This window comes from Kogia breviceps, chromosome 14 (assembly GCF_026419965.1).
Source record: "Kogia breviceps isolate mKogBre1 chromosome 14, mKogBre1 haplotype 1, whole genome shotgun sequence".
Classification (NCBI taxonomy): Eukaryota; Metazoa; Chordata; class Mammalia; order Artiodactyla; family Physeteridae; genus Kogia; species Kogia breviceps.
In genome coordinates this window covers 62,199,313-62,223,200 of record NC_081323.1, presented here as the reverse complement: position 1 = coordinate 62,223,200, position 23,888 = coordinate 62,199,313, and the positions used below count along the sequence as shown (strand labels likewise).

General features: G+C 53.2%; 1 protein-coding gene and 1 long non-coding RNA gene across 2 annotated transcripts in view; both read left to right on the top strand.

The window, feature by feature from the left end:
• The window catches only part of LOC131741595 (uncharacterized), a 161,058-nt gene that overhangs the window by 108,913 nt on the left and 28,257 nt on the right, over nt 1–23,888 (top strand). The window contains exons 44-54 of the mRNA XM_067013704.1: nt 4,867–5,074; nt 7,678–7,844; nt 9,337–9,449; nt 10,504–10,585; nt 14,173–14,310; nt 16,906–17,068; nt 19,314–19,435; nt 20,019–20,159; nt 21,605–21,718; nt 21,829–21,957; nt 22,597–22,758. Coding sequence (XP_066869805.1) covers nt 4,867–5,074; nt 7,678–7,844; nt 9,337–9,449; nt 10,504–10,585; nt 14,173–14,310; nt 16,906–17,068; nt 19,314–19,435; nt 20,019–20,159; nt 21,605–21,718; nt 21,829–21,957; nt 22,597–22,758 — 1,539 coding nt within the window. The remainder of the gene's footprint in view (nt 1–4,866; nt 5,075–7,677; nt 7,845–9,336; nt 9,450–10,503; nt 10,586–14,172; nt 14,311–16,905; nt 17,069–19,313; nt 19,436–20,018; nt 20,160–21,604; nt 21,719–21,828; nt 21,958–22,596; nt 22,759–23,888) is intronic.
• Nucleotides 1,969–3,262, top strand: LOC136792473 (uncharacterized). Its single transcript, XR_010836303.1, has 3 exons — nt 1,969–2,033; nt 2,918–3,061; nt 3,155–3,262. It is a non-coding gene; the product is annotated as an uncharacterized lncRNA (long non-coding RNA).

Here is a 23,888-nt window from a genome sequence, read left to right as displayed (position 1 = left end):
GCCACCAGGGAAGCCCAAGGGGCCTCCTTTTTGACCACTGCCAAAACCAGAGAGATTGGGTGAACCCTGGAGGGATGGATTCCTCAGATACTTATTGAGGATCTCCTCTGTGCCCTGGACATACACCCATAAACAAAGCAGAGATGAATGCCTGCCTGGGGCAGACTGGCAACCCCCAGAATAAATCACTGAACTGTGGAGTGTATTACAGAGTGGTGAGGGCTAAGGGGAGAGAGAAAGTGGGAAAGGGGGGCATAAAAAACAGGGCAGATATTGCAATTTTATAGTCGGTCAAGATTGGCCCCCAAGACAGGATGACGTTTGAGCATAGACTTGAAGGAGAGGAGGGAATAGATTGTTTTGTGTCTGGGGAAAGGGTATTCTAAGCGTGGCCAGTGCAAAGGCCCTGAGGCAGGGCTGGAGAGGGAAGGGCATTCTCAAGGACTGGGGTCAGCAAACCATCTCTATAAAAGTTCATATAGTAAATATCTTTGGCTTTGCAGGCCGTTCAGCCACTGTTGTAACTGCTCAGTGCTGCTATTGTAGTACAAAGCGCCATAGACAATATGCACTATGTGGGCGTGTCTGTGTTCCAATAAAGCTTTATTTACAACAGGCAGTGGGCTGGATGTGGCCCGTGGGCCATTGTTTGCTAACTCCTGTTTTATAAAAAGCCCATGGGGTGGGAGCACACTTGGATTCAGGATCCATCACAGAGGACTGGATAGAAGTTGCATGTGGGTGTGAGAAAAAGAGGGCAGTGGATGGCGACTGTGCTTTTGTCGTACATGATGAGAAGTCCGGGGCTGCTGTTCCCCGAGTGGGGAGAATGGTGGATGGAGGAGGAGGGTTGGGGAAGTGGTGTCACCAACTCCAGGCCTATTTTGGGTGTGTTAAATTTGACAGGGCTCTTAAACGCTCAAGTGGAGATGTTGGGGGCAGCTCTTGAGTTGGGAGGTCGGCTGTGGTCTGGACTGGAGGGCTCCACCTCTAGGTGGTCACATTTAAAGCCACAGACTGGCTGACATGGCTGTGGGGTGGGTGGAGACTAAGTGCTCAGGCTGCAGAGCTGGAGGGATGAGAAGGAAGTGGCCAAGGGTACCAAGAAGAACAGGCCAGGAGGAGGAGAAACCCCAAGGGAGAAGGCTGGGGAGGAAAGGGTTCCAAGAGGAGGGAAGGGTTCAGGGTCAAACGCTGTGTCGGACAGGTGGAGAGTCAGGCAGCCAACCTGGGTGCCGGAAAGGCCACCTTTGAGGCCAGGAAGCACCAGACTCTGAATGGCAGTTCTGCCCCTTGTCTCTGGTGACCTTGAGCAAATCACTGTTCCTCCCTGGGCTTCAGTTTCATCATCATAAATGGGGTGCAAAGGCCTCCTCCACTCTCAGGATTAGATGAAGCCACACTGCAGATGTGCTCTGGGATGTGCTTGCGGGAGCAGCCGAGAGAGATGCCCTCGTGGCCCAGCCTTGCAGCCTGCTTCCTGGACAGGCTCCCGTCTGCCTCTTGGGAGCAGGTGTTTGAGTTCTGTGTGCCTGGGAAGGCGGAGGGCATTGGGGAGGAGAGGTGGGGAGATGCACGTTCGCAGCTGCCAGTGGTTGGAAGACTCTTGGCCAGTTGGTTTCACAAGATGTGGTTCTCTTGGGTATAAAGATGTGATCCTCATAGTTTGGGGAGGTGGAAGGGGGTGGGGGAAGCTCGTTGAACAGTGCAGGACTACCGACGTGGGGACCTTGGACGCTCTGGGAACCTGATCAAAGTCACAAACCCTCTCCTGTAGAGACTCTCGTGGCCACACGCCCCATTTTGTGGTCAGTTCAAGGGGGATTATAGGACCCCTGATGCCCACTTGGGACCCCACCCTAGTCAAGAAGCCCTGCTTCCATCTCCTTAAACCCCTCCAGGCCCTGGGGGTCCCGGGTCGAGTGGATGGCTCCGGCTACATCATGGTGAACTCCATGGCTGTGGACGCCCAGGTGCTGGTCACCGTGGATGCCAACACACTACGGGGGCTGCTCGTCCTCAATACCACCGAGGTGAGGGTGTGGATGGGTGGGGTACCCAGGGTGGCCTGGGAAGGGCTGCTGAGGCCATGTGCTCCCGAGGCCCGAGGAGAAGCATTTGGATACCTGCTGAGCTCCAAAGAGGACCCTGGCAGATGAGAGCATCAAGGTCCATGAGTAGAGGAATGAGGCTTCCAAGGAGAAGTCCCTCAGCTGCCCTTTCCCCTTCCTAACTCCCCAGGAGCCACTGCTCATGCAAATTCTTTAATGTCATGTTCATGGAAGCACACAGCATGCTCCCTTTTGCATCTGCCTTGTTTTGTTTGACATTATGTTTGTGAGATTCACCCATGCTGTGTTGATTATCCTTTTTCCCTGCTGTGTAGTATTCCGTGGTGTGCCTCTATCACAATTCATCTACCTATCCTATCCATTAGCACTTGGACAGTGTCCAGCTTCTTATTGTATATTATTTTGTTAATTAATCACATACATGTTTTTATTTTATTTTTAAACTGTTTTTATTGTGGGATAATATGTATAACAGAATTTACCATCTTAACCACTTTTTACTCCACAGTTCAGCGGTATTAAGTATGTTCACATTTTTGTGCAAACATCACCACCATCCATCTCCAGAACTCTTTTCATCTTGCAAAACTGAAGCTCTATACCCACTAAACAATAACTCCTCATTTTCCCCTCCCCCAAGCTCTGTTGATTTCCTTCCTTTTTAAGGCTGAATAGCATTGCATTGGGTGGATGGACCACATTTTGTTGATCCATTTATTCATCAGTGGACACTTGGGTTGCTTCCACCCTTTGGCTGTTGTTATGAGTGCTGCCATGAACATGGGTGTACAAATATCTCTTCATGATATCTCACACGAGTCTTGGTTTCTCTTGCTCTATTGTAGACCCAGCAGGAGGTGAACTTGCTGATCACACACAATCTGCTTCAGCCCTTGGCCCTCCCAGCCCGGGTCCTGCTGGACCTGACCACCGAGAGGCTCGGGCCCAGCTACAGACACACCCTGCGGGTTGGAGTGAACGGCAGACAGGTGGGGGCTCTGCTGGTGGGGCCTTGGGGGGCTGGGGGCTGTGGGGACGGCCCCGCCCAATGGCCCCGGTCCCACGGTCATCCACCCTGACAGGTGTCTGAGGAGCTGACCTTCACTAGGTGGCCGGAGCACATCTCCCTAGACTGCACGTTCCAGCACAACATCCCCGCACTGCAGACGCTGCGGGTGGAGGACAAGCTGGGCCTGCAGGTCAGCCTCGGCAAGTACCAGTGATAGTGGAAATCATTCATTCATTCATTCATTCCACACACCTTTTTGGAAATACCGCGGAGACAAGGGGATGGTAGAAGAAGGTTCAGACCTCCCTCTGAGCCTCAGTCTCCTCATCTGGAAATTGGGGATGCTAATACTCATTTTTCTTGCCCAGCCGGGGCTGTTACACATTCTCCTCCTCCAGAGCTCCCTGCACTCCCAGCACACCTGGTGCTTGTCCTCAGCCCTCTTTTTCCCCGTTTTCCACACACACTCCCTTCCTGGGCTCATCCAGTCTCACACCAGTGCCATCTCTGCACTGCCATGTCCCCCACTTCTCCCTCCACTGAACCCCAGACCCGGAGACCCACCTGCCTGCTGTATCTCCACTCGGCTGCCTGGCAGAGGCACCTCTGGCTTGACTGATCCAAACCAGACTGGCCGACCCCCCCGACCTGCCCCTCCCCATCTCCCCATCTCGGCAAATGGCACCTCGTCCATCCTTCCAGTCGTGCAGTCGAACCCTTGAAGTCAACCTGGATTGACCAGCCTCCACCCAGGAGCCCCCCGAGGGTCACCTCACTAGCACAAAAGACCCTCCTATCACCCAGGAAATTCTAAGGGACTTAGGAGCTCCATGTCAGATGCTCCTGTCACCCCCATCACTCAAGAATTTTCAAGGGTACAGGGCCTCTGTGTCAGGAACTAGGGTCAAAGACCAAATATGAGCAGGAACCCGGGGGCAGAGACATCTATGTCTACATCTTTTTTATTATTTCACACCCTTCCTAGCCTCTTCCCAGCTCTCTCTTTTCCATCGTCTTCCCATTGTTTGACACGTGACGCCTTTGACCTTGTCCTGGTCTGCCTCCCACTTCTGGTGTTTAAGCTCCATGGGGTCAGACATTTCTGTCTGTCGTGTGCATGGCGGCATCCCTGGGTTTAACAGGGCCCAGCATGTAGTAGGTGCTCAGTCAGCATCGTTGAATGATGGAGTGACACTTCCCACTTTATAGAGTGGGTGACATAAAGCAGTGAGGGGCCTCGCCACCTGTTGCCACACACTGCGCGTTTGGCCAATGATGGCTGCCGTGCTGTCGTGCCTTCAGCGATTAACTTACGTACATAGTGGTGGGGAGCTTGCGAACTCAAAGGCCTTTGAGGGCCAAGGTGTATATTTTTGACTTTTTGACAAAATGTTACTGTTAACTTTTTTTATTGTGGCAGAATATGTATTGACCATTTGAACTATTTTAAAGTGTACAATTCAGGGGCATTTAGTACATTCATAAATTGGTGTGACTACTCTCTAATTTAGAATGTTTTCATCCCCCCAGCTGGGAACCCTGTACCTGTTAGCAGTCACTCCTCAGCAGGCAGAGCCCCTTGCCGCCAGCAAAACAGCGCACGTGTAGTTGGCCACGTGTGACCCAGTTGTTCCTCCAACCTGCTTCCCTGAAGGGGTCCCGGTTCTTCCCGTCCCAGCGGCATGGGTGCTACAAAACCCCAGGGTTTGTGGGAGCTGGTGCCAGCTGGGCTGGGCTGACACTCTCTGTGCAGGGCGGTCCAGCATCTCCTGGGTGTCATCCTAGGTCTCCGTGGACGTTCACGACAGTGACTCCGGCTTTGAGAATTCGGGACGCATCTCGGCAGGGGCCGCGTCTCTGAACTACTCCGTGAGCTGCCGTCACCGCGATGGGCGCCTGCAGCTTTCTGGCTGGAGTGAGCACGACAGCCAGGCCCTGTGGCAGGCGGGGTTCCCGGCAGAGGCCCGCATCAGCGCCGAGCTGCGGACGCGCGGTAAGGCAGCCAGGCACTGCCCGTGGATGAGAGCTGGCTTCCCCCACGTGGGGGACTGCCCGCCAGCCTCAGGCCCAGTTGACCCTGAGCTCCAGGACTAACCAGGACACCCTTGGCCTTGGAGCCTCACTCCTAAGGGAGCGTCTGTTCGCTTCCCAGGGCTTGCCAAAGCAACGTACCATAAACTGGGTGGCCTAAAACAACAGAAGTTTATACTCCCGCAGTTCTGGAGGCCGGAAGTCAGAAATCAGGTGTTGTCAGGGCCATGCTCCTTCCAGAGTCTTCAGGGGAAAATCCTTCCTTGCCTCTTCCAGCTCCTGGTGGCCCCAGGTGTTCCTGGGCTTGTGGCTGCATCACTGCAATCTCTGGCCCTGTGTCTCTGCCTCTTCTCTTCTTTTTATGAGGATGCCAGTCATCGGATTAGGGCCCATCCTAATCTAGTACCTCATCTTGGCTTGATTACCTCTTCAAAGACTCTATTTCCAAATAAGGTCACATTCACAGGTCAGGGACTTAGGACTTCAACATAATTTTTAGGGGGAAACAGATTAACCCGTATTGGAGGAGGAAGGGAAGATGGCGGTGATAAGAGCCACCATTGATTGAGTGCTTACTGCATACATACCAGGCAGGTCCTCAATACACAGGAGCTAAGGGAATCTGCTCAACCATCCCATGCACACCAAGGGGTAGTTGAAGCCCCTAGTGGGGCCTTTGGGCCCTCAGGATCCACACCCTAACCTATGACCTCTCTCCTGGCCCCTGCTCATTCCACTCCTTGATATTCCTCCAACTCATGAGGCTTGCTCCTGCCTCAGGACCTTTGTACAGGCTGTTCCCTCTGCCTGAAATGCTGTTCCCACAGTCACTCTCTCCCCTCCTTTGGGTATTTCTCAAATGTCTCCTCAGTGAAGCCTTGCCTGCTCCCTCTATTTATTTACACCCCCACATCTCTCCAGCTCTCCCCACCCCTCTCCCTGCCTTTGTCATTCTAACATACTGTGTAACTTACTTTTAAAATATCTTTATTTCTCATTGCCTGTCTTCTACTCACCCCGCACTAGAATGTACACTCCACAAGGACAGGGATGATCTTTGTTTGCAGAGTGACAGATAGTAGGTGTTCAATTAATCATCTGTTGAGTGAATGTGTGAACCTATGAGAGAGGGGTTAGTAACACCATCCCCATTCTGCAAGGGAGGAACAGAAGCACAGAGAGGTTGAGTCACTTGTTCCAGGCTACACAGCTGGTTAATGATGAATCCAGGCAGTATGACTCCAGAGCCACCCTCTGACCCCTGTGTAGATTGCGGAGATCAGGATCCCTGTGTGTCCCCGAGTCCCTTGGGTCATCTTCTTCTGGTCTCAAACTCTTCCATCCTCGGCTCTCAGCATCCTGTGGGGTGAGCGGGGGCCTGGATCAGACAGGGGACTGTCTCAGTGTGCGCTGACCTCACAGACTCCTCTGAGGAAGGGTTTGTAGGGGGTGTGGGACAGTCGTCCCAGGGATAATTTCCACACTCCAGTTCCCCGGCGCCAGGAGGCCTGGTGTGCTGGCCTCCAGCCAGGGTGACCTCTCACCCCGCACCCACTGCCGTCCCAGTCCCTCGGGGGGTGTTTTCTGCCTGGCATCAACATTCTTGGTGACTTCCCACAATCTGGAACCTCTGCGGGCAAGAGGACTTGGTCCCCTTCAATGTGTGTCCCCTCACTCCTCATTGGCCCCCCCACGCACATAGTAGGTGCACGTGGTTGAACGTTGCATAATGAGGGAAGGAAACGACCCTTTCCTGAGACCTACTATGTGCCCCACGCACAGGTGTTCGCAAGATGTGGTATCTCAGTTGATCTTGGCAATGTCCCTCGAGGTGGGTGGGCTGTGCCCACTTTATAGGTGAGGAGATTGAGGCTCAGAGCTGCCAGGCTTGTCTGTTTCTGCCAGAGAGGGCCACCCACCCTGCTAGGCCCAAGTGGCAGGTGACGGGGCTGGGCCAGATCCTGGACTCTCCTTTTCTGGAGAGTTTTTACCTGCTGTGAAGATGAGGGGCAGCCCAGCTGGGAGGCAGGGGACTGGAAGAGATGCCCCTGTGGGGTGGGAGGGGACACAGACCCTCCAGCCTGGGCCAGGCTAGCTGCATGCAGGTCAGTAGTATTTGATATTGATTTGATATTTGATTAACCCTGAAGAAAAGCATCATTGGTTTGTTCATTCTCTCAACAAGTACTGGACACCTATGATGTGTCTGGCTGGGGCTGAGCTAAGTGCTGGGGTTATAGCAGGGAATAAAACAGACTAAAGGCCCTCCTGTCATGGAGCTGACCCTTCTGGCAGGGGAGAGAGCAGGAAGGGCTGGGAGGTACTTTAGATGAGCAGTCATGGGACGCTTCTCGGAGGAGTTGTCCTGTCAGCAGAGACTCCAATGAGAGAAGGAACTGGCCGGGCCAAGACGGGGGGGACACATGACAGATGATGTCACTGGGACTCAGAGAGGTGAAAGACTTGCCCAGGGTCAATCCCACTGGTATCCTCAGGGTGCGACGCTAAACTGGGAAGGGAGGTGAACCCCCGTCCCTAGCAGCCTTTGCCATTCTCTGCTTTTAGAGACCCAGACCCAGGCCCAGGTGGTCCTCCGAGGTGGGGATGGTGGGATCAGCGTTGACGTGGCAGCCCTGGTGGCCTGGCCGATGAACGGCCCTCTGGAGCTGGTGGTGAATGTCAGCCACACGGCGCCCGCTCTCCGGAGGCTGGGCCTGCCCTTCGCCAGCCAGGTGAGGAGTGGGTGGCCAGCCTGGGCAGGGGGAGGCTCCCTCCGAATCCTGTCACCTCCCATCCTGTTCCCGGGAGCAGAGGACCACTGTGTGCGTGATTGACCGGGATGCTCTTGCCTTGTGTCTCTCCAGTACTTTACAGTTTGTAAAGGCTTTATTAATAATAGTAATAATTGTAACCAGTGTCTACCGAGTGACCTCTGTATTCCCAGCTGTGGGGCTGGTGTGGGCTGGCCCCCTGCATCTCTGTGTTCCAGTTTCTGGTACTGTGCCCTTTCCGCCCTCCCACTTTTTAATCAAAATCCAAGCTCAGCTTCCACTTGTAGAGTGCCTCCTGCGTGCTCGGCACCATTCTAAGGGTTTGATATGCATTGACTCATCTCCTGACACCCCAGCGAGAGGCAGAGCGGCATAGCTGGTACGGAATGCCGTCTCCGGAGGTCAGTCCCAGCTCTGCCATTTGCTGGCTGTGTGGCCTTGGGCAAATTCCTTAGCCTCTCTGTGCCCTCCATCTCCTCACCTGGGAAATGGGGATAATAATTGTATCGATCATGTGGGGGTTGTGAGGCTGGAACGAGGAATACCAGTAATGCACCTGGGACGGTGTGTGGCTGGAGCAGGTGCTTTAGAAGGTTTTGTTGCTCTGGTGGTGATGATGATGGTGGTCACTATAATCATCATCATCATCTCTGGGTCACACATGAGCGCCTAGGTGACCTGCCCAAGGTCACATAACAAGTAGACATCAAAATAGGGACTCAGGCTTGGTACGGGGCCCTTCCCTGAGATGCTCCCCGCCAACAACCTCTGAGAAAGGAAATGTGCTGTGGCCCCACTGCATGGGCACACCAGGCCAGGGCAGCCCCCAGGGCTGGCAGCAGTGGGGAGCCATGAACACCCCATGCCTGGGGCCATGTCCCAGCCACTGTTGTTTGGTGTGAACTCACCTAGATTGGCTGGGCCCTCCCACTCCCCCACGAGTCACAGAGCGCATCCATCAAAGCCTCTTTTCCAACCTCCTGTTCTGGATTATCCAGCAATCCCCCCACCCCTCCACTCTGCCGTGGGAGGAGTCCTGGAGGGCCAGGATGTCACTCTTCATGCAGAGGGTCTGTGTCACTGTAACCCACGACGGAGCAGCCCGAGCTCCCTTCTCCCCTGACTTCACCTGAATCCCCTTTTCCTGGCCTCAGGACCGGGTGATGGGAGACCCGTGGGGAGCTCATTCTTTGCTGACGTCAGGGGCGCAGGTCTGCACTGGGGGCCCACAGTAGGTAACCTGGGTTGCAGTGAGGGAGCCGGTCCAGGCCCTGCCCAAGGGTCCTCACCGTCCAAGAGGTTGTTAGATGGGGCCAGGCCTGATGGGCGTCTGCCACACCGGGCTGGGGGGACAGGGACATGCTGGAGCTGTGGAGCATGGCCTGGCCTGTGAGGGTCCTCCGGCCCCTACCCTCCCCATACCTCACAGCCTGCCCCCCCCATCCCTCTTCAGCTCATGTTCTGGGAGCTCTGGGCAGAGGAGGAGATGAGTTCTTCCCTGCAGCTGACCTGTGATTCTCAAGCCTGCCTGGTCTTCAACATCCGTGGCCAGAACCGGGCGCTCAGGTGAGGGGTTCTTTACACTCTGGGGGCCCTGAGAGGAGAGGAATGAGTGAGGGAGACCACAGCTGAGCACTCCTGACCGACAGCCCCACTGCACAGGTGTGACAAGGGAAGCTCAGAGAGGCCAAGTGACTTACCCAAGGTCACACAGCTAATAAAATATCTTTGACCTCTGGGGGCAGGACATGGATGAGGAGTTCTTGGTCTCACAAACTAAATGCATCCCAGGCCTCGAGTACATATTAGTAACTATTACGGCTCTTCAATCCAGGGACCTACTGGGTGCCGGGGTCGGGGGTCTTACAGTCAGATGAAGTCAGGTGGCCAGTGGTTCTCACCTGGGGGCGAATGTGCCCACCCAGGAGTGTTTGGCAATGTCTGGGGAAATGTCTGGTTGTTACGACTCGGCATGGGATGCTGCTGGCTCATAGTGGGTGGGGGCCAGAGGTGCTGCTGGACTCCTGTAACGCACAGGTCAGCCCACGACAGTGAATTGTGTGGCCCAAGGTGTCAGCTGTGCTGAGGTTGAGACACCCTGGTGTAGAGGCACCACCGGGCCAGGGCAGCCCCCAGGGCTGGCAGCAGTGGGGAGCCATGAACACCCCAGCCTGAAGAGGCAAGGAAGGGGTGCTGTGTGCACAGGGCTGCTGGGAGGGGGCCCAGGTTTAAATCCCACCATACACTCTGCTGAGGCTCCACTGACCAAGCCCCAGGGGGCCCATCGGTGGGCCTGCAGAAGATGTGCCTCCCGGTACCACCCAGCCCCTGTGCTGAAGGAGAAACTGAGGGACTTGCCCAATGTCCCTGCCCAGGACCAGGCAGAGGCCAAGCTGGGATTCAAACTCAGGTCGTCTGGGGACAGGCTGCAGCCCCGACCATTACAACCCATGGCACTCAGGCCTCGGGGCATGTGAATAGCCCTTTATCGGCTATTCTGCTGCTGTGTTCCTGAGTCACCACCCCTCTGCTGGGGAGGTTGGCTTGGTCCTGACCCGGCCCTGGAGGCCCTGGACAGGGTGCCCTCAAGCCAGGCCTCTCACATCCTCTTTCTTTCCAGCAAAGAGCTGCGGCTTTCAGGCCGGCATCACCTCCCCATCCTCCTAGGCTGCTGCCCCAGCAGAGCCTCAGCCTCAGCCAAGGTAACTATGTCCCGGCCTCCCCTGAGCTCCTAACTGCTTCCAGATGCCCTGCCCGAGGCGGGTGTGGAGAGTGTTAACACATCCACATCTGTCTGCCGGCTGCACAGGCCCCCGTGGGTGACTCTCGGAAACCCCTGGCTCCAGCTTTCCCAAACAGGCCCAGGTTTACATTCCTGGGCTAGCCCCTGCGGCCCCCAGCCGGGCCCACGAGACCCTTAGGAGCCGGGGGAGACTTTGCCCGCCTGGTGCCTGGCGCCGCCTCACCCGGCCTGGCACGCTCCCGGTCGCTGGATCAGATGACGCGGCCTTTGAGCTGAGCCAGCATCACCTCCCAGGTGTCCCGTCTGCCTTCCCACGGGTCTTTGCATGTCTTTGTGCCCCGTGTCCACAAATCCCGTTTTTACCTGGAATCCCCAGCGTCTGCTGCACTCATGCATCTGCCCTGTGTGTAGCATCTGGAGGTCCTGGGGGAAGACAGGAGGACCCATGAGACCCATGATTCCCCCTCCCTCCGTGCTGCTGCCATTGTTTATTTCTGTCTGCCCCTCTTCCCCAAATCAGGAGATCCTGGAGGGTGTGCCCAGCACCTGGCACAGAGCCCAGTACATAGTAGGTGTGCGTAGTGAATGAATGAACAAAAGAATGAATGAATGAATGACAGGATGTGTAAATGAGTGAGTGAATACAATCACCAACTGGTCACTTCATTATCCCACCAGCCACCCAGTTTTGTTAAAAGCCCTCCCTGCCCTGGGCCAGGCTGCCTTTGTTTATAGAGCACCTACTGTGTGCCAGGCCCTGCACCCGCACATCACACAGAATATCAGTGCTCCCCAGATTTCGCTGCACCATCATTCGGGGAACCTCTTAGTTTTCCCCTAATCTTTATTTTGAATAATTTCCAACCTATAGAAAAGTTATTGTAGGACAGTGGACATTTACCAACCAGTTTTTTCCCCATTTTTTTTTTTTTTTTTTTTTGTGGTATGCGGGCCTCTCACTGTTGTGGCCTCTCCCATTGCGGAGCAGAGGCTCCGGACGTGCAGGCTCAGTGGCCATGGCTCACGGGCCCAGCCGCTCTGCGGCATGTGGGATCTTCCCGGACCAGGGCACGAACCCGTGTCCCCTGCATTGGCAGGCGGATTCTCAATCACTGCGCCACCAGGGAAGCCCTTTCCCCAGTTTTATTGAGATGTAATTGACATACAGCACTGTATAACTTTAACATGTACAGCATACTGATCTGACTTACATCTATTGTGAAATAACTACAGTAAGTTTAGTTAACATCTATCATCTCATAGAGATACAGAAAAAGAAAAGGAAAAAAATTTATTTCCTTGTGATGAGAACTCTTAGAATCTCCTCTCTTTTTAAAAAAATTAATTTTTATTGGAGTATAGTTGATTTACAATGCTGTGTTACTTTCGGCTGTACAGCAAAGTGAATCAGTTGTACGTATACATATATCCACTCTTTTTTAGATTCTGTTCCCATGTAGGGCATTACAGAGCATTGTGTAGAGTTCCCTGTGCTCCCAGTAGGTCCTTATTAGTTATCTATTTTATATATGTATATATATCAATCCCAATCTCCTAATTTATCCCTCCCCCCTTTCCTCCTTGGTAATCATGTTTGTTTTCTGAATCTGTGACTCTGTTTCTATTTTGTAAATTGGTTCATTTGTACCTTTCTCTTCTCTTAACCCTTTTCAAATATACCGTCCAGCAGGGCTAACTGTAGTCATCCTGTTGTACATACATCCCTGGTATTTATCTTATATCACCAAGTGTTAATATCTTACCACATCTTTCTATTTATACTTACATATGTCATATACAGTTGTGTATTCATACACGTATTTTCTGTATTATTGTGAGTTAATATTGAGTTGTTTCTGGAGGCATCTCTTTACTCCTAAATACTGCAGCAAGTATTTCCTATAACAAGGGTATTTTCTTGTATAACACAACAGAGTTACAAAATTCAGGAAATTTAACATGTGACATAATACTGTTATCGAATATATGGTTCATCATAAAATTTCCCAGTTGTCACAATCATTCTTTTCCAATAATGTTCTTTCCAGCGGTTTTGTTTTGTTTGTTTTAAATCCAGAGTGCAGTTCAGGATCATCCAGGGTATTCAGTTTCTTAATCTAGAAATTCAGTTTCTTAATCTGAAATCTCTTTAGTTTCTTAATCTAGAACAGAGGTCTTCAAACTTTTACTGTAAAGGGCCAGATAATAAACATTTTAGCCTTTACACCCAATACCCTCTCTGTTGCAACTACTACCATTGTAACAAAAGAGCAGCGATAGACAATATGTAAATAAATGGGCATGGTCGTGTTCCAATAAAACTTTATTTACAAAATCAGGCAGTGGGCCAAATTTGGCCCAAAGACTGACCCCTGATCTAGAAATTCTCTTCCCACTGCCTACATTTTATTATTACACTTTTCAGACACTGAAAAATTAAAACAATTTTATAGTGAACACCCACATACCCATCACCTAGGTTTTTTATTCATATTTTGCTCTACTTTATCACATAGTTCTCCATCCTTTTTAATTTTTGATGCATTTCAAAGTAAGTTGCTGATATTGATATACTTCCCTCTAAGCATTTCATTGTCATTAACCACGTTAAAGAAGAACTCCTGCATTGAACAACAAGGATTTACTGTATAGCACAGGGAACTGTATTCAGTATCTTGTAATAACCTATAGTGGAAAAGAATCTGAAGCTGTATACCTGAAACTAACACGATATTGTAAATACGCTATAGTTAAGTTTTTAAAAGAACTCCTGCATTGACGATTTTGCAGTGTTCAGGCAGTTGTTTCGCAAAACTCCCCCATTTGAATTTGTCAGATTGTTTGTGTGAGACATGATTTAGGTTGAACATTTTTGACAGGGGCATCACTAAATTAATGATGCTTCTGGAGAGCTCTTAAGAATACCAGTTCTTGACCCAGTTTCCAGAGGCTCTGTTTTTACAGGTCTTGGGTGGGGGCCCAGAATCTATATTTTTGGCAGGTGCCCTAAGTGATTCTGCTATTCAGCCAGCCTGGAAGTTAGCACATTATTTCATATAGTTTTCATATCAACCCATTCATAAAGTAGGTATCATTATCCAAATTTATCTGATAAGAAAGTGAAGGTGGTTATGGAACTAGCTAGAGGTCATTCATCCCATACCTGCTAGAGCCCGAGTTGGGGCCCTGGTCTGTTTAATGCAATGCTTGTGTGTCGTCCTCTGCAGTAGACTGCCCCCTGCTGTTCACAATGGTAAATACAACTAGAATTCTTGCCTGCCCGCCCCAAGGCTGGTAGCTATCTACAAGTCAGTGTTACAGCATGAAGGGCACGGGGAGATTGTTGTCATGGCCACACCTGGTGGTCTAAACTGAGCTTCAGGACCCTCATGTCATCAGAGTTTGTCCCATCCAGGGAGCTGTGCATGTTTCGGGCCCAGGGTTTGGGGAGGCAGAACTTGCTTACAGTGTGGAGCCAGCATCTTGCTCAGTGTCCCGTCAGAGACTTGGATGAGGAGATCTGACTTGCTTTTCTTTCTGGCCCAGCTACGATACTCTGAGGGTGGAGCCGAGAGCACACTTGCCTTGATGGTGGAGGAGCATCATTTCCACATTGGCTCCAGGCTGGTGGCTGCTAAGAACAGTCTCACCAACATCATCACGCTGGAACAGACCTTCCCCCAGGTGCGTGGAGGAGGCCAGAGCCAGGGCTAGGGCAGGCTGGGAGGCTCCTGGGGCAGCCCTTTGAGAAAAGAGGAATTGTTCTGGTTCCTGGGAGGATCCAATGCAGGCAGAGCTGTGATGTGGGCAAAATTTGCTGGAATGGATTCTCAGCTGGCCTCTGTATCCATCCATCCATCCTCCCTCCCTCCCTCCCTTCCTTCTGCATTGTTTATTGAGCATCTACTAGGTGCCAGACCAGACACTATTCCAGAAACTGGGGATGTTGCCTAGAACAGGATTGATGAGTCCTTCCTCTCGTCAAGTGTACAGTCTAGTGGGGAGATTGACCAACAAAAAAAATCAAATAAGAAAATATACCAGATGATGATACATACTATAGAAAAAACAAAATGGGGTGATATGAGTGGGAATTACTGGGGAGCTATTTAGGTGGCCAGGAAAGGCCCCACTAAGGAGATGACATTTGAGCTAGCCGGAGATGACAAGCAGATATCAGCCATTTGAAAATCTGGTGAAAAGAAGATATACAGATTGCCAACAAACAACACGAAAGGATGCTCAACATCACTAATAATTAGAGAAATGCAAATCAAAACTACAGTGAGGTATCACCTCACACCAGTAAGAGTGGCCATCATCAGAAAGTCTACAAACAATAAATGCTGGAGGGGGTGTGGAGAAAAGGGAACCCTTGTGCACTGTTGGTGGGAATGTAAATTGGTGCAGCCACTATGGAGAACTATGGAGGTTCCTTAAAAAACTAAAAATAGAACTACCGTACGACCCAGCAATCCCACTACTGGGCATATACCCTGAGAAAACCATAATTCAAAAAGAGTCATGTACCAAAATGTTCATTGCAGCTCTATTTACAATAGCCAGGACATGGAAGCAACCATTCATCTGTCCATCGACAGATGAATGGATAAAGAAGATGTGGCACATATATACAATGGAATATTACTCAGCCATAAAAAGAAATGAAACTGAGTTATTTGTAGTGAGGTAGATGGATCTAGAGTCTGTCATGCAGAGTGAAGTAAGTCAGAAAGAGGAAAACAAATACCATATGGTAACATGTATATATGGAATCTAAAAAAAAAAAGTGGTTCTCATGAACCTAGGGGCAGGACAGGAATAAAGATGCAGACATAGAGAGTGGACTTGAGGACACTGGGAGGGGGAAGGGTAGGCTGGGACAAAGTGAGAGAGTACCGTGGACATATATCCACTACCAAATGTAAAATAGATAGCTAGTGGGAAGCAGCCGCATAGCACAGGGAGATCAGCTCGGTGCTTTGTGACCACCTAGAGGGGTGGGATAGGGAGGGTGGGAGGGAGACGCAAGAGGGAGGAGATGTTGGGATATATGTATGCATATAGCTGATCCACTTTGTTATACAGCAGAAACTAACACACCATTGTAAAGCACTTATACTCCAATAAAGATGTTATAAAGAAGAAAAGAAAAAAGAAAATCTAGTGAAAGAGCATTCCAGGCAGAGGGAACAAGACGTGCAAAGGGCCTGGGCAGGAATGAATTTGGCATATTTGAGAAATGACCACTGGGCTGGAGCAGAGTAAGTGAGGGGGAAATGGTGGGTAGTAGTGGGAATCCGGTCATGCAGGGTGTGTCAGGTCACAGGAAGGAGTTTGGATTTTATTCTCTCTGAAATTGGACACCTTTTGAGGACACTATCCAAGGGATGCTTTCAGATTCCTCTGGCTGCTGTGTGGGGAGGGACCTACAGGGGACAGTGGAGATGACAACAGTGAAGAAGCCAGTGAGCAGGGCCAGAATGATGATGTCTTGGACTGAGGTGGGGGCAGTAGTGACGGGCTTTAGAGACATTTAAGAGTCAGTTCCCCTCGTCCCACCAAAGTCCCCTCCACCCTCCACCTGTGGCACCTACCAGCAGGGAGAGTGCTCCTTGCTGAGCCTTTGCACAGGCTGTTCCTTCGGCCTAGAATGCCTTTCCCTGCTTTGTCCACTTATTTTCTTTGTGTTCCTTTGTCCCTCGAATATCTTTCGTGGCTACTCTTGTCACCTTGTCCCACCATTTTCTGTCTCTGTGACTGTCTCCCCACTAGCCTGGAGCCCCTGAAGGGCCAGGGCCAGTCTTGGTTATCTTTGTACCCCAACCCCCAGCACTGGGTCAAGGACATAATACGTGCTCACTAAATGCTTGAGAAATCCTACTACCAACTGCAGCAGCACCACATGGCATTGTCCATGGGTCCAGCCCTGGGCTGAGCACGTCACACCCATTATATCACTGAAGTTGGCACTGTTATTCTTACCCCATTTTATACGCAAGGAAATGAGGCCCAGAGAGGTTGGGAAACTGGCCCAAGGTCACACAGCTTGGAAGTGGAGCTGAGAGGCGGCTGTCCTCTTTACAGAGGGCGTCAGGTCTCCTATGTCACACCCCTTCCACCCCCTCACTCCCCTCCCTTACATTATCTGCCCAGCCCAGTCAACTGTTAGAACTTTGTTTCTTGTGTTTCCTCTTCTGAAAGCTTCTCTCCTTTCCTACCCTCAGCAGGGACATGGGCCGGATTCCCCTGTGACCCAGCTCCATCTTTCTTTTCCAGCTCCACACCCTTCCTCGGGAGCTGGTCCTGCAGACCTCATACGAGCGAGCCCGTGGCACCCGTGTCCTGCACCACATGGTGCTGTGGGATGGCCAGGAGATGGCCATCAACGGGAGCCTCTCCGGGCTCTTCCTCAAGCCCACCAGGACCCTCAGCCTGCAGGGTGAGTCTCCCAGCGGCTGCAGTAGGGGTGGCCCGTTCACCTACTCACTCAGAGCACCATCATTGAGCACCTGCTTATCCCAGGTGCTGTTCTAGGTGCTGGGGATCCACAGGGAAATAAGATGGCCCAGGTCTCCGCCCTCAGGGAGGCAGGCTGTGAGCAGGGACACATACTGAACAAGATAACGTCAGGGTGTCTCTGAGAGAGAAGGGCTGAGAAAACAAGCAGGACTTGGTTTGGGGGCCTGGAGCTCCTCCAGGTGGGGTGGTCAGGGAAGGCGTGTCTCAGGAGGTGATGTTTAAGCTGAGCCCCGAGTGACAAGAAGGCGAAGCTCTGGGGAGATCATTGCAGGTAGAGGGAACAGCAGGTGTAAAGGCCCTGGGGTGGGAACAAGCTTTGTGGCTGCAGCAACAGCAGCAAGGCCAGTGTGGCTGGAGTGGACTGAAGGGAGGAGCAGGGGGGAGATGAGGGGGGAGATGAGGTGGGAGAGGTCAGGGGAGCCAGGTTACACAGGATCCCAGGCCCAGACGAGGAGTTGGGGTTTTACCTGAGTGTGTTAAGACAGGAGGGTGGGGCCAGGGCGTGGACGGTGTGCCAACTCTGAGCATCCCCGAGAGGCTTCATAGCTGAGGCTGACAGACTGAAGGTTGGCAGGGTAGGTGAGTGCAGCCCCAACGGTGGCACCCGTGGCCCTTAGGCGCTCCAGGAAACAACCCCGTCCCCAAGGGGCTGTGCAGACACGCAGACTGTCAGTTAGTGTTTGAGGAGCCCCCTTACACAGAGCAGAGCCCGACCTGCTGGCCTGCCAAGAGGGAGACATGGTGCAGACGCTGGCCCTGGGGGCACAGCTTGCTGAATGGCCCAGTGGAGTTCCCCCATGGTCATGGTTGCCACACACGTGCCCTGCAAAGCAGAGGAAGTGAGACGATCCTCATCATGCCAAGGCGGTATGTGCATGCCCTTGTGTGCATGTGTGAGCGTGTGCATGCTCGGGGGCCCATGGGTGGGCTGAGCAGTCCATGGACCCTGCCATGTGGTTACAGAGCGTAGGAGCCAGCAGGTCAGGGGTGGAGGGAATGAGTGGTGTGGCTCTGCATGCGGCATGCAAATGTGGTCAGTGCTCCCTGGACTGGTGACCAGATGATGCCTTGAGAACCAGCTAGTGCCACCGTCTCTGGGCACAGCTCCCCAGAGTCTGTGTGGGGACAGGCAGCACCCCTTCCAGAGGGCTCAGAGGGTAGCATGGTGGCCGTTGTCTGCAATGGGGTCTTGGGTGGACTCCTGCTCTGGGGGGTCTAGGAAGGCAGGACCAGTTGGTGGCCTCACAGGATGGGACCAAGTGGTGCAAGAGGTCAGGGCAGCTGGACTCAGCCTTAAGGGATGAAGGAAGAAAATCTAGGGCAAGGAGACTGTCTGCTGTGAGGCCTCAGCTATGCAGGTACCACCTGTGTCACACCCCAAGGTGGAATGAGACCATAGGGCGGGTGAGTGTGGCCAGGTAGGTGTGGGACATTCAAAGAGGCCTGGGCAACCATGGGTGTGAGGGACCTGAGAGTGATACAAGAAGGAGACTGTATCAGTCAGCTATTGCTGTGTAACAAATGACCCCAAACTCAGTGACTTATAGTAATATAAGCATTTATCACTGCTCATGGGCCTGTGGGTCAGCTGGGCAGCTCTGCTGGTCTTATTCACACATCAAAGTCAGCCCCAAGTTGGGTAGGTGGTGCTGCTGATCTTGGCTGGGCTTTCTAACGTGTTCGGGGGCTGGCTGCCTGTCAGCTGATCTAGGACAGCCTCGACTGAAACACTCAGGTTCTCCTCTGTGTGGTGTCACCGTCCAGCAGGCCAGCCTGGGTTTGTTCTCACAGTGGCTGGGCAGGGATGCCAGAGAGCCAGTGGGAGCTGAGGACTCTTTCGGCCTAGACTGGGGTTTGCCAGTGTCAACTTCACCAAATTCTACAAGCAAATCACAAGGCCAACCCAGGTTCAAGGGCCAGGGAAACAAATTCCACTTCTTGATGGAGGAGGTACAAAGCCTCGTTGCAGGAGTGGAGATTTGGGGTTTGCACGGGGACACTGAGGGACTATACTGAGTGGTATGGGGACCAAGTGAGGGTGTAGCTTCTGAATTTTGTGCAGATTACCTGAGCGTGTGGCCCCGAAGTGGCCCCCTGTACCCTCTCGGCGTCGAGCTGATGTCCTCAGCTCATGCTCCTGCCCCTCCCTGTGTCCCCGCCTCCAGTGGAGCTCAACCACCCGCTGCTGCTCCCCCTGCCTCGGCACTGCATCCTCCGCCTGGCCTCTGAGCACTCGCGACGCGGCCACCAGGATGACCTGGTCGTGGGCTGGGATGGCAAAGACCAGGTAGGCGTCGGGGCTGGAAGGATACCTGGGAAGCCCACCCTGTGCCCTGAGTGGGGCACTTGGGGCCCTGCCCTGCCCGAGGAGCCTTACAGGGCCAACAAGGCTGGGCCCAGGTCCCCAAGGGACCATGGGAAGGGCACTAGGTGGAAGGAGGAAACCTGGGTCCCAGCACCACCTGGGACAGGAAGACCAGTGGCTGACGCATACTGCAGGCCTCTTGTGTGCCAGGCACGTCAGCCCCATTTCTAGAAGATGAAATTGAAGCTCATAGAGGCATGGGGTCTTGCCCAGCGTCATGGAGCTACCGGAAGGCAGGGCTGGGATTTGAACCCATGAAAAGCCTCCAGCCACCACATGTGTCACTCCCGGTCCCATCTTTGTCATATGCTTGTCCCCATGTGCTTCTCTCCAAGCCTCAACTTACTCCTCTGCAAAATGGGCTGAAGCTCTTGGAGGGCCTCCCACAGTGCTGGGCCAGCAGCCCTCACTCCCGTGACCTTGATGAAGGTTGCCTGCACTGGGTGGTGGGGAGGGGGTTGGCCTCTCTGGGGGAGCCCTCCCTCTCAGCCTGTCCCCTCCCCAGGTGGTGCTGTCCTCCTCTCTTCGGCTGGGGAAGGGCGAGCTGGCCGCCCACCTGGCCCTGGCTCACCCCTTCAGCCTCTCCTGGCGGCGGGCCGAGGCCAGTGGCCTTGCTGAGAAAAGGGGTGGCAGGCAGAGCCGGCAGGTGAGCAGGGAGCATCCGAGGGGCCCTGGGTGTAGGGGTCTTGGGGGTTGGTGAGCTGCGTGGCTGAGCCCACGGGTGGGGCATCTGGGACCATGTGTGGGGGAGGAGGATCCCATTTGTTCCTCAGAGACAAGGACATCTCTGGAATCACAGATTCCTGAAGCTTGGAACCCGAAAGGGACCTTCATTCATTCATTCATTCATCGGTACCTTATTAAGCACCTACTGTGTGCCAGGTAGTGTTGAGGTGCAGACACAGTCCCTGCATTGATAAAGCTCACATTTTAGTGGGAGAAACAGTTACAAGCATGTCCAATTCATCATTGAAGTGCTCGTTTGTTTAGTCAGTCACTGCAGGGGTTTGAGCAGAGTAGCTGGACTCTGCATCTGACTGGGGGGCCTTGGGCAGCTCACAGCACCTCCCTAAGCCTCAGTTTTTTCCTTCTGTGAAATGGAAGACAGTAGGCCAGTGTGTGCCAGGCAAAACAGGCAAAAAGACCAAAACTCAAGCAAATGAATGAATAAAGAAATTAAGAGTTGTAGTAAGCACCATAAAAAAAGTAAGGAGGGTGCTAAGAGACAGAAACATTGGAGTTGGGGGGGTGCTACCTTAGATGGGGTGGACAGCGAGGGCTTCCTGGAGGAGGTGGTTTGTCAGCTGAGGATCCGTGGATGAGGAGGAGCTGTCTGTGACACGCTGGAGAAACAGCGCAGTCCAGGCAGAAGGAACAGCAAGTGAAAAGGCCCCAAGGTGGGAACGGGCTGGGTGCTTCAGGAAGAGCCAGAGGCAATTAAGACCAGAACCAAGGAAGCGATGGGGCAGGGGCAGGTGAGGGGAGAGGTGAGGTCAGGTGAGGGGGCAGGCCACACAGGGCCCCTCTCTTGGCTCGGGCTGCCATGGCAAAAATAGTACAGGCTGTGTGGCTCAAACCACAGACATTTATTTCTCACACTTCTAGAGGCTACAAGTCCAAGATCAAGGTGCCATCACTGTCAGGTTCTGGTGAGAGCTCTCTTCCTGGCCTGCAGCCATCTCACTGTGTCCTCACATGTCGGGGAGAGAGCTCTCTGGGGTCCTTCTTACAAAGACACTAATTCCATCATGACGCCCCTGCCCCAAACCTCATCTAACCCTAATCACCTCCCAACAACCCCACCTCCTGATGCTGTCACATTGGGGATTAGGGCTTCAGCATATGAACTTGTGGGGTGATGTGAGTCAGTCCACAGCAGCCCCACAAACCCCAGTGAGGGACTCAGATTTCATTCTGTCTTTGGGAATTATGAGTCCGGGTGTTGAGAATTAGGAGTTTCCCATCTAAACGCCTCTGGCCTCCCAGCCTGAGCGTGCCTCTAAGCTCTTACAAACACTAGCCGCGAGAGGAAGCGCCGTCTCCACTCTCCATCTCTATCCTCCACCCGCCACTGGCCCCATCTCCTTGCAGGTACAGCTTGCCTGGAATGGAGGGCAGCCTGCGACTTTGCGGCTCGCCTGGGCCAACAGGTCCTTGGCGCACAGCACCTCCTGGGATGGTTGCGTGGCTGCCTCCCCGGGGCAGGTAGGCACTGGCTGCCCTGCTGATCAGGCACAGGCCTTTTGCTAACTCTGAGCCCTGTGTTGCCCGCCCTCCCTCCCCTGAGTCATGTCCTTCATCCTCTTCCCCGTCAGCTCCAGGACACCTGGGGCCTGGGCGCCCTCAGGGCCTGTGGGGCCTTAACACAGACCCCAGCCGTGTTCAGCGAGTGGCTCGATCTGTCCTGGGATGGATGCCGGGTGCAGCAGAACCTGACATATGAGGTGAGGCCTGGGGGGCTGGGGGTCCCCACCTGCTTCAGGAAGTGACTGGCTCTGGGGCCCTAGGGTCCTGGGTGTAAGTGCTAGTTGTGCTGGGGATCCGGGGCAACTCACTTCTCCACTGTGAACCTTGGTTTTCTCATCTGTGAAATGGGTGCAGTAATCCTTCCCTGACTGGAGTGTAGTGAGAGCTCTGGGAGGTAAGGAAAGCAAGGCGCCCAGCATGAGGCAAGCACTTGGGGAGCAGACGGGGAAGGAGCTGGTGACGCCAGTGGGCTTCTGGGGAGGGGTGGGGGGAGGTCGGAAGGTCAGGTTTCCAGAGGCGTCCTGACGCCTCTGGACTTCATGGTCTCTCTAGCAGCACCGCCTGCCTGGAGCTCCTGATGGGCTATGGAGAGACGGGGACAGCTAGCCCTGGAAGTTCCCTTGCTCCTTCTGGGTCTCCTTAGGCCCAGCCCCCCCTCAGTCTCCCAACAAAAGTCCTGCTTGGAGTGTAAACGGCTGCTGTGGGGCTGACCAGGGCTCTGATGGTGGGATTTCTGGCACCTGCCCTCCTCTTGGGAGGGTTTCCTGACTGCCGCTGGCCATGGGCACTCTCTCTTCTGGGACGAACCCCCATCCCATGGTGCCTTCTCCTTCCAGAGGCACCAGCCATCCCGCCCGGACAAGATCCGTGCAGAGGCCACACTGGAGCACGTCCTCACGGCCTCCTGTACCACGCAAAGTTTCCAGGGAGTCATGGAGACCGACTATGCCCACTGGCTGCGCCATTCCCTGAATCTGGGGCTCTGCCACTTGCCCAGGGTGAGTCTGTCCCAGGGAAAGGCCCAGGGACCCTGGTGGTGAGGAGAGAGGAGGGTGCCCGCCCAGGTCAGGGATGTGAGTGAGGGAGCTGGGTGCCATCATCACGGATCTGCACGTGCCACTGGGTGACACTGGGCAGGGCTCTCTCCTCTCTGAACATCCGGTGTTACATCTGAAGGATGGAGGATGCAGTTGGTTCCAGCATGTAGGGTGATTGTGAAATTTAAGATGTGACACTGGGAGAGTGCTCAACGCATAAACAAAAGCTGCTGCTTTCGTCATCACTGTTAGGGGGAGGTGTTGGGATCCCTATCCCCCCAACATTCCCCCGAGTTTGTTAGCTGGTTGATTGGTCTTTCCTGCATTCTTTCCACCCTTCCTTCCACCCACCCACCCACCCATCTTCTCAACCATCCAAACATCCATCCCTTCCATCCTTCCTCCCTCCCTCCCATCCCTCCATCCATTCATCCATCCATCCTCCCATTCCCCACATCCCAGGGGTCAAACTTTTTCTGTAAAGAGCCAGATGGTAAATATTTTAAGTCTTGCAGACCATATGGTCTCTGTTGCAACTCTGGCATTGTGTCATGAAAGCCACCATAGATGACATGTAAATGAATGGGTATGGCCATTCCCAATAAAAATCTACCTACAAGAATAGGCAGTGAGCCAGATTTGGCCCATGAGCCATAGTTTGCCAACCCCCAATCTGTTCATCCATTCAGAAAGCATTTGTAGGTCTTACCTATGCCAGGCTCTGTTCTAGGTGCAGGGGCAAGGATGGTGAAAGGGACAGACCAGGTGCCTGCCCTCCTGAAGCTCACAGTCCAGTGAGTAGAAGAAAAAACAGACAAGATGCATGATATGTAGTCAGGTGTGGTGAATACTTTGAAGGAATGAAGCAGGGAGAGTGGACAGGGGATTGCAGGGAGCCTTGCTGACGAATGCAAACTGCGGCGGGAACAGCCAGTGCAAAGGCCCTGTGGCAGGAGCATGCTTAGAGTGTTTGAGGAACACAGGGTGGCCCTTATAGAGAGAGCAAGAGGGCAAGGTTAGGAAGATAATGCAGACCCATAGGACTTGCCAAGGAGACCAGCTTCTCTAAGTGCAGTGGGAAGGCGGAGGCT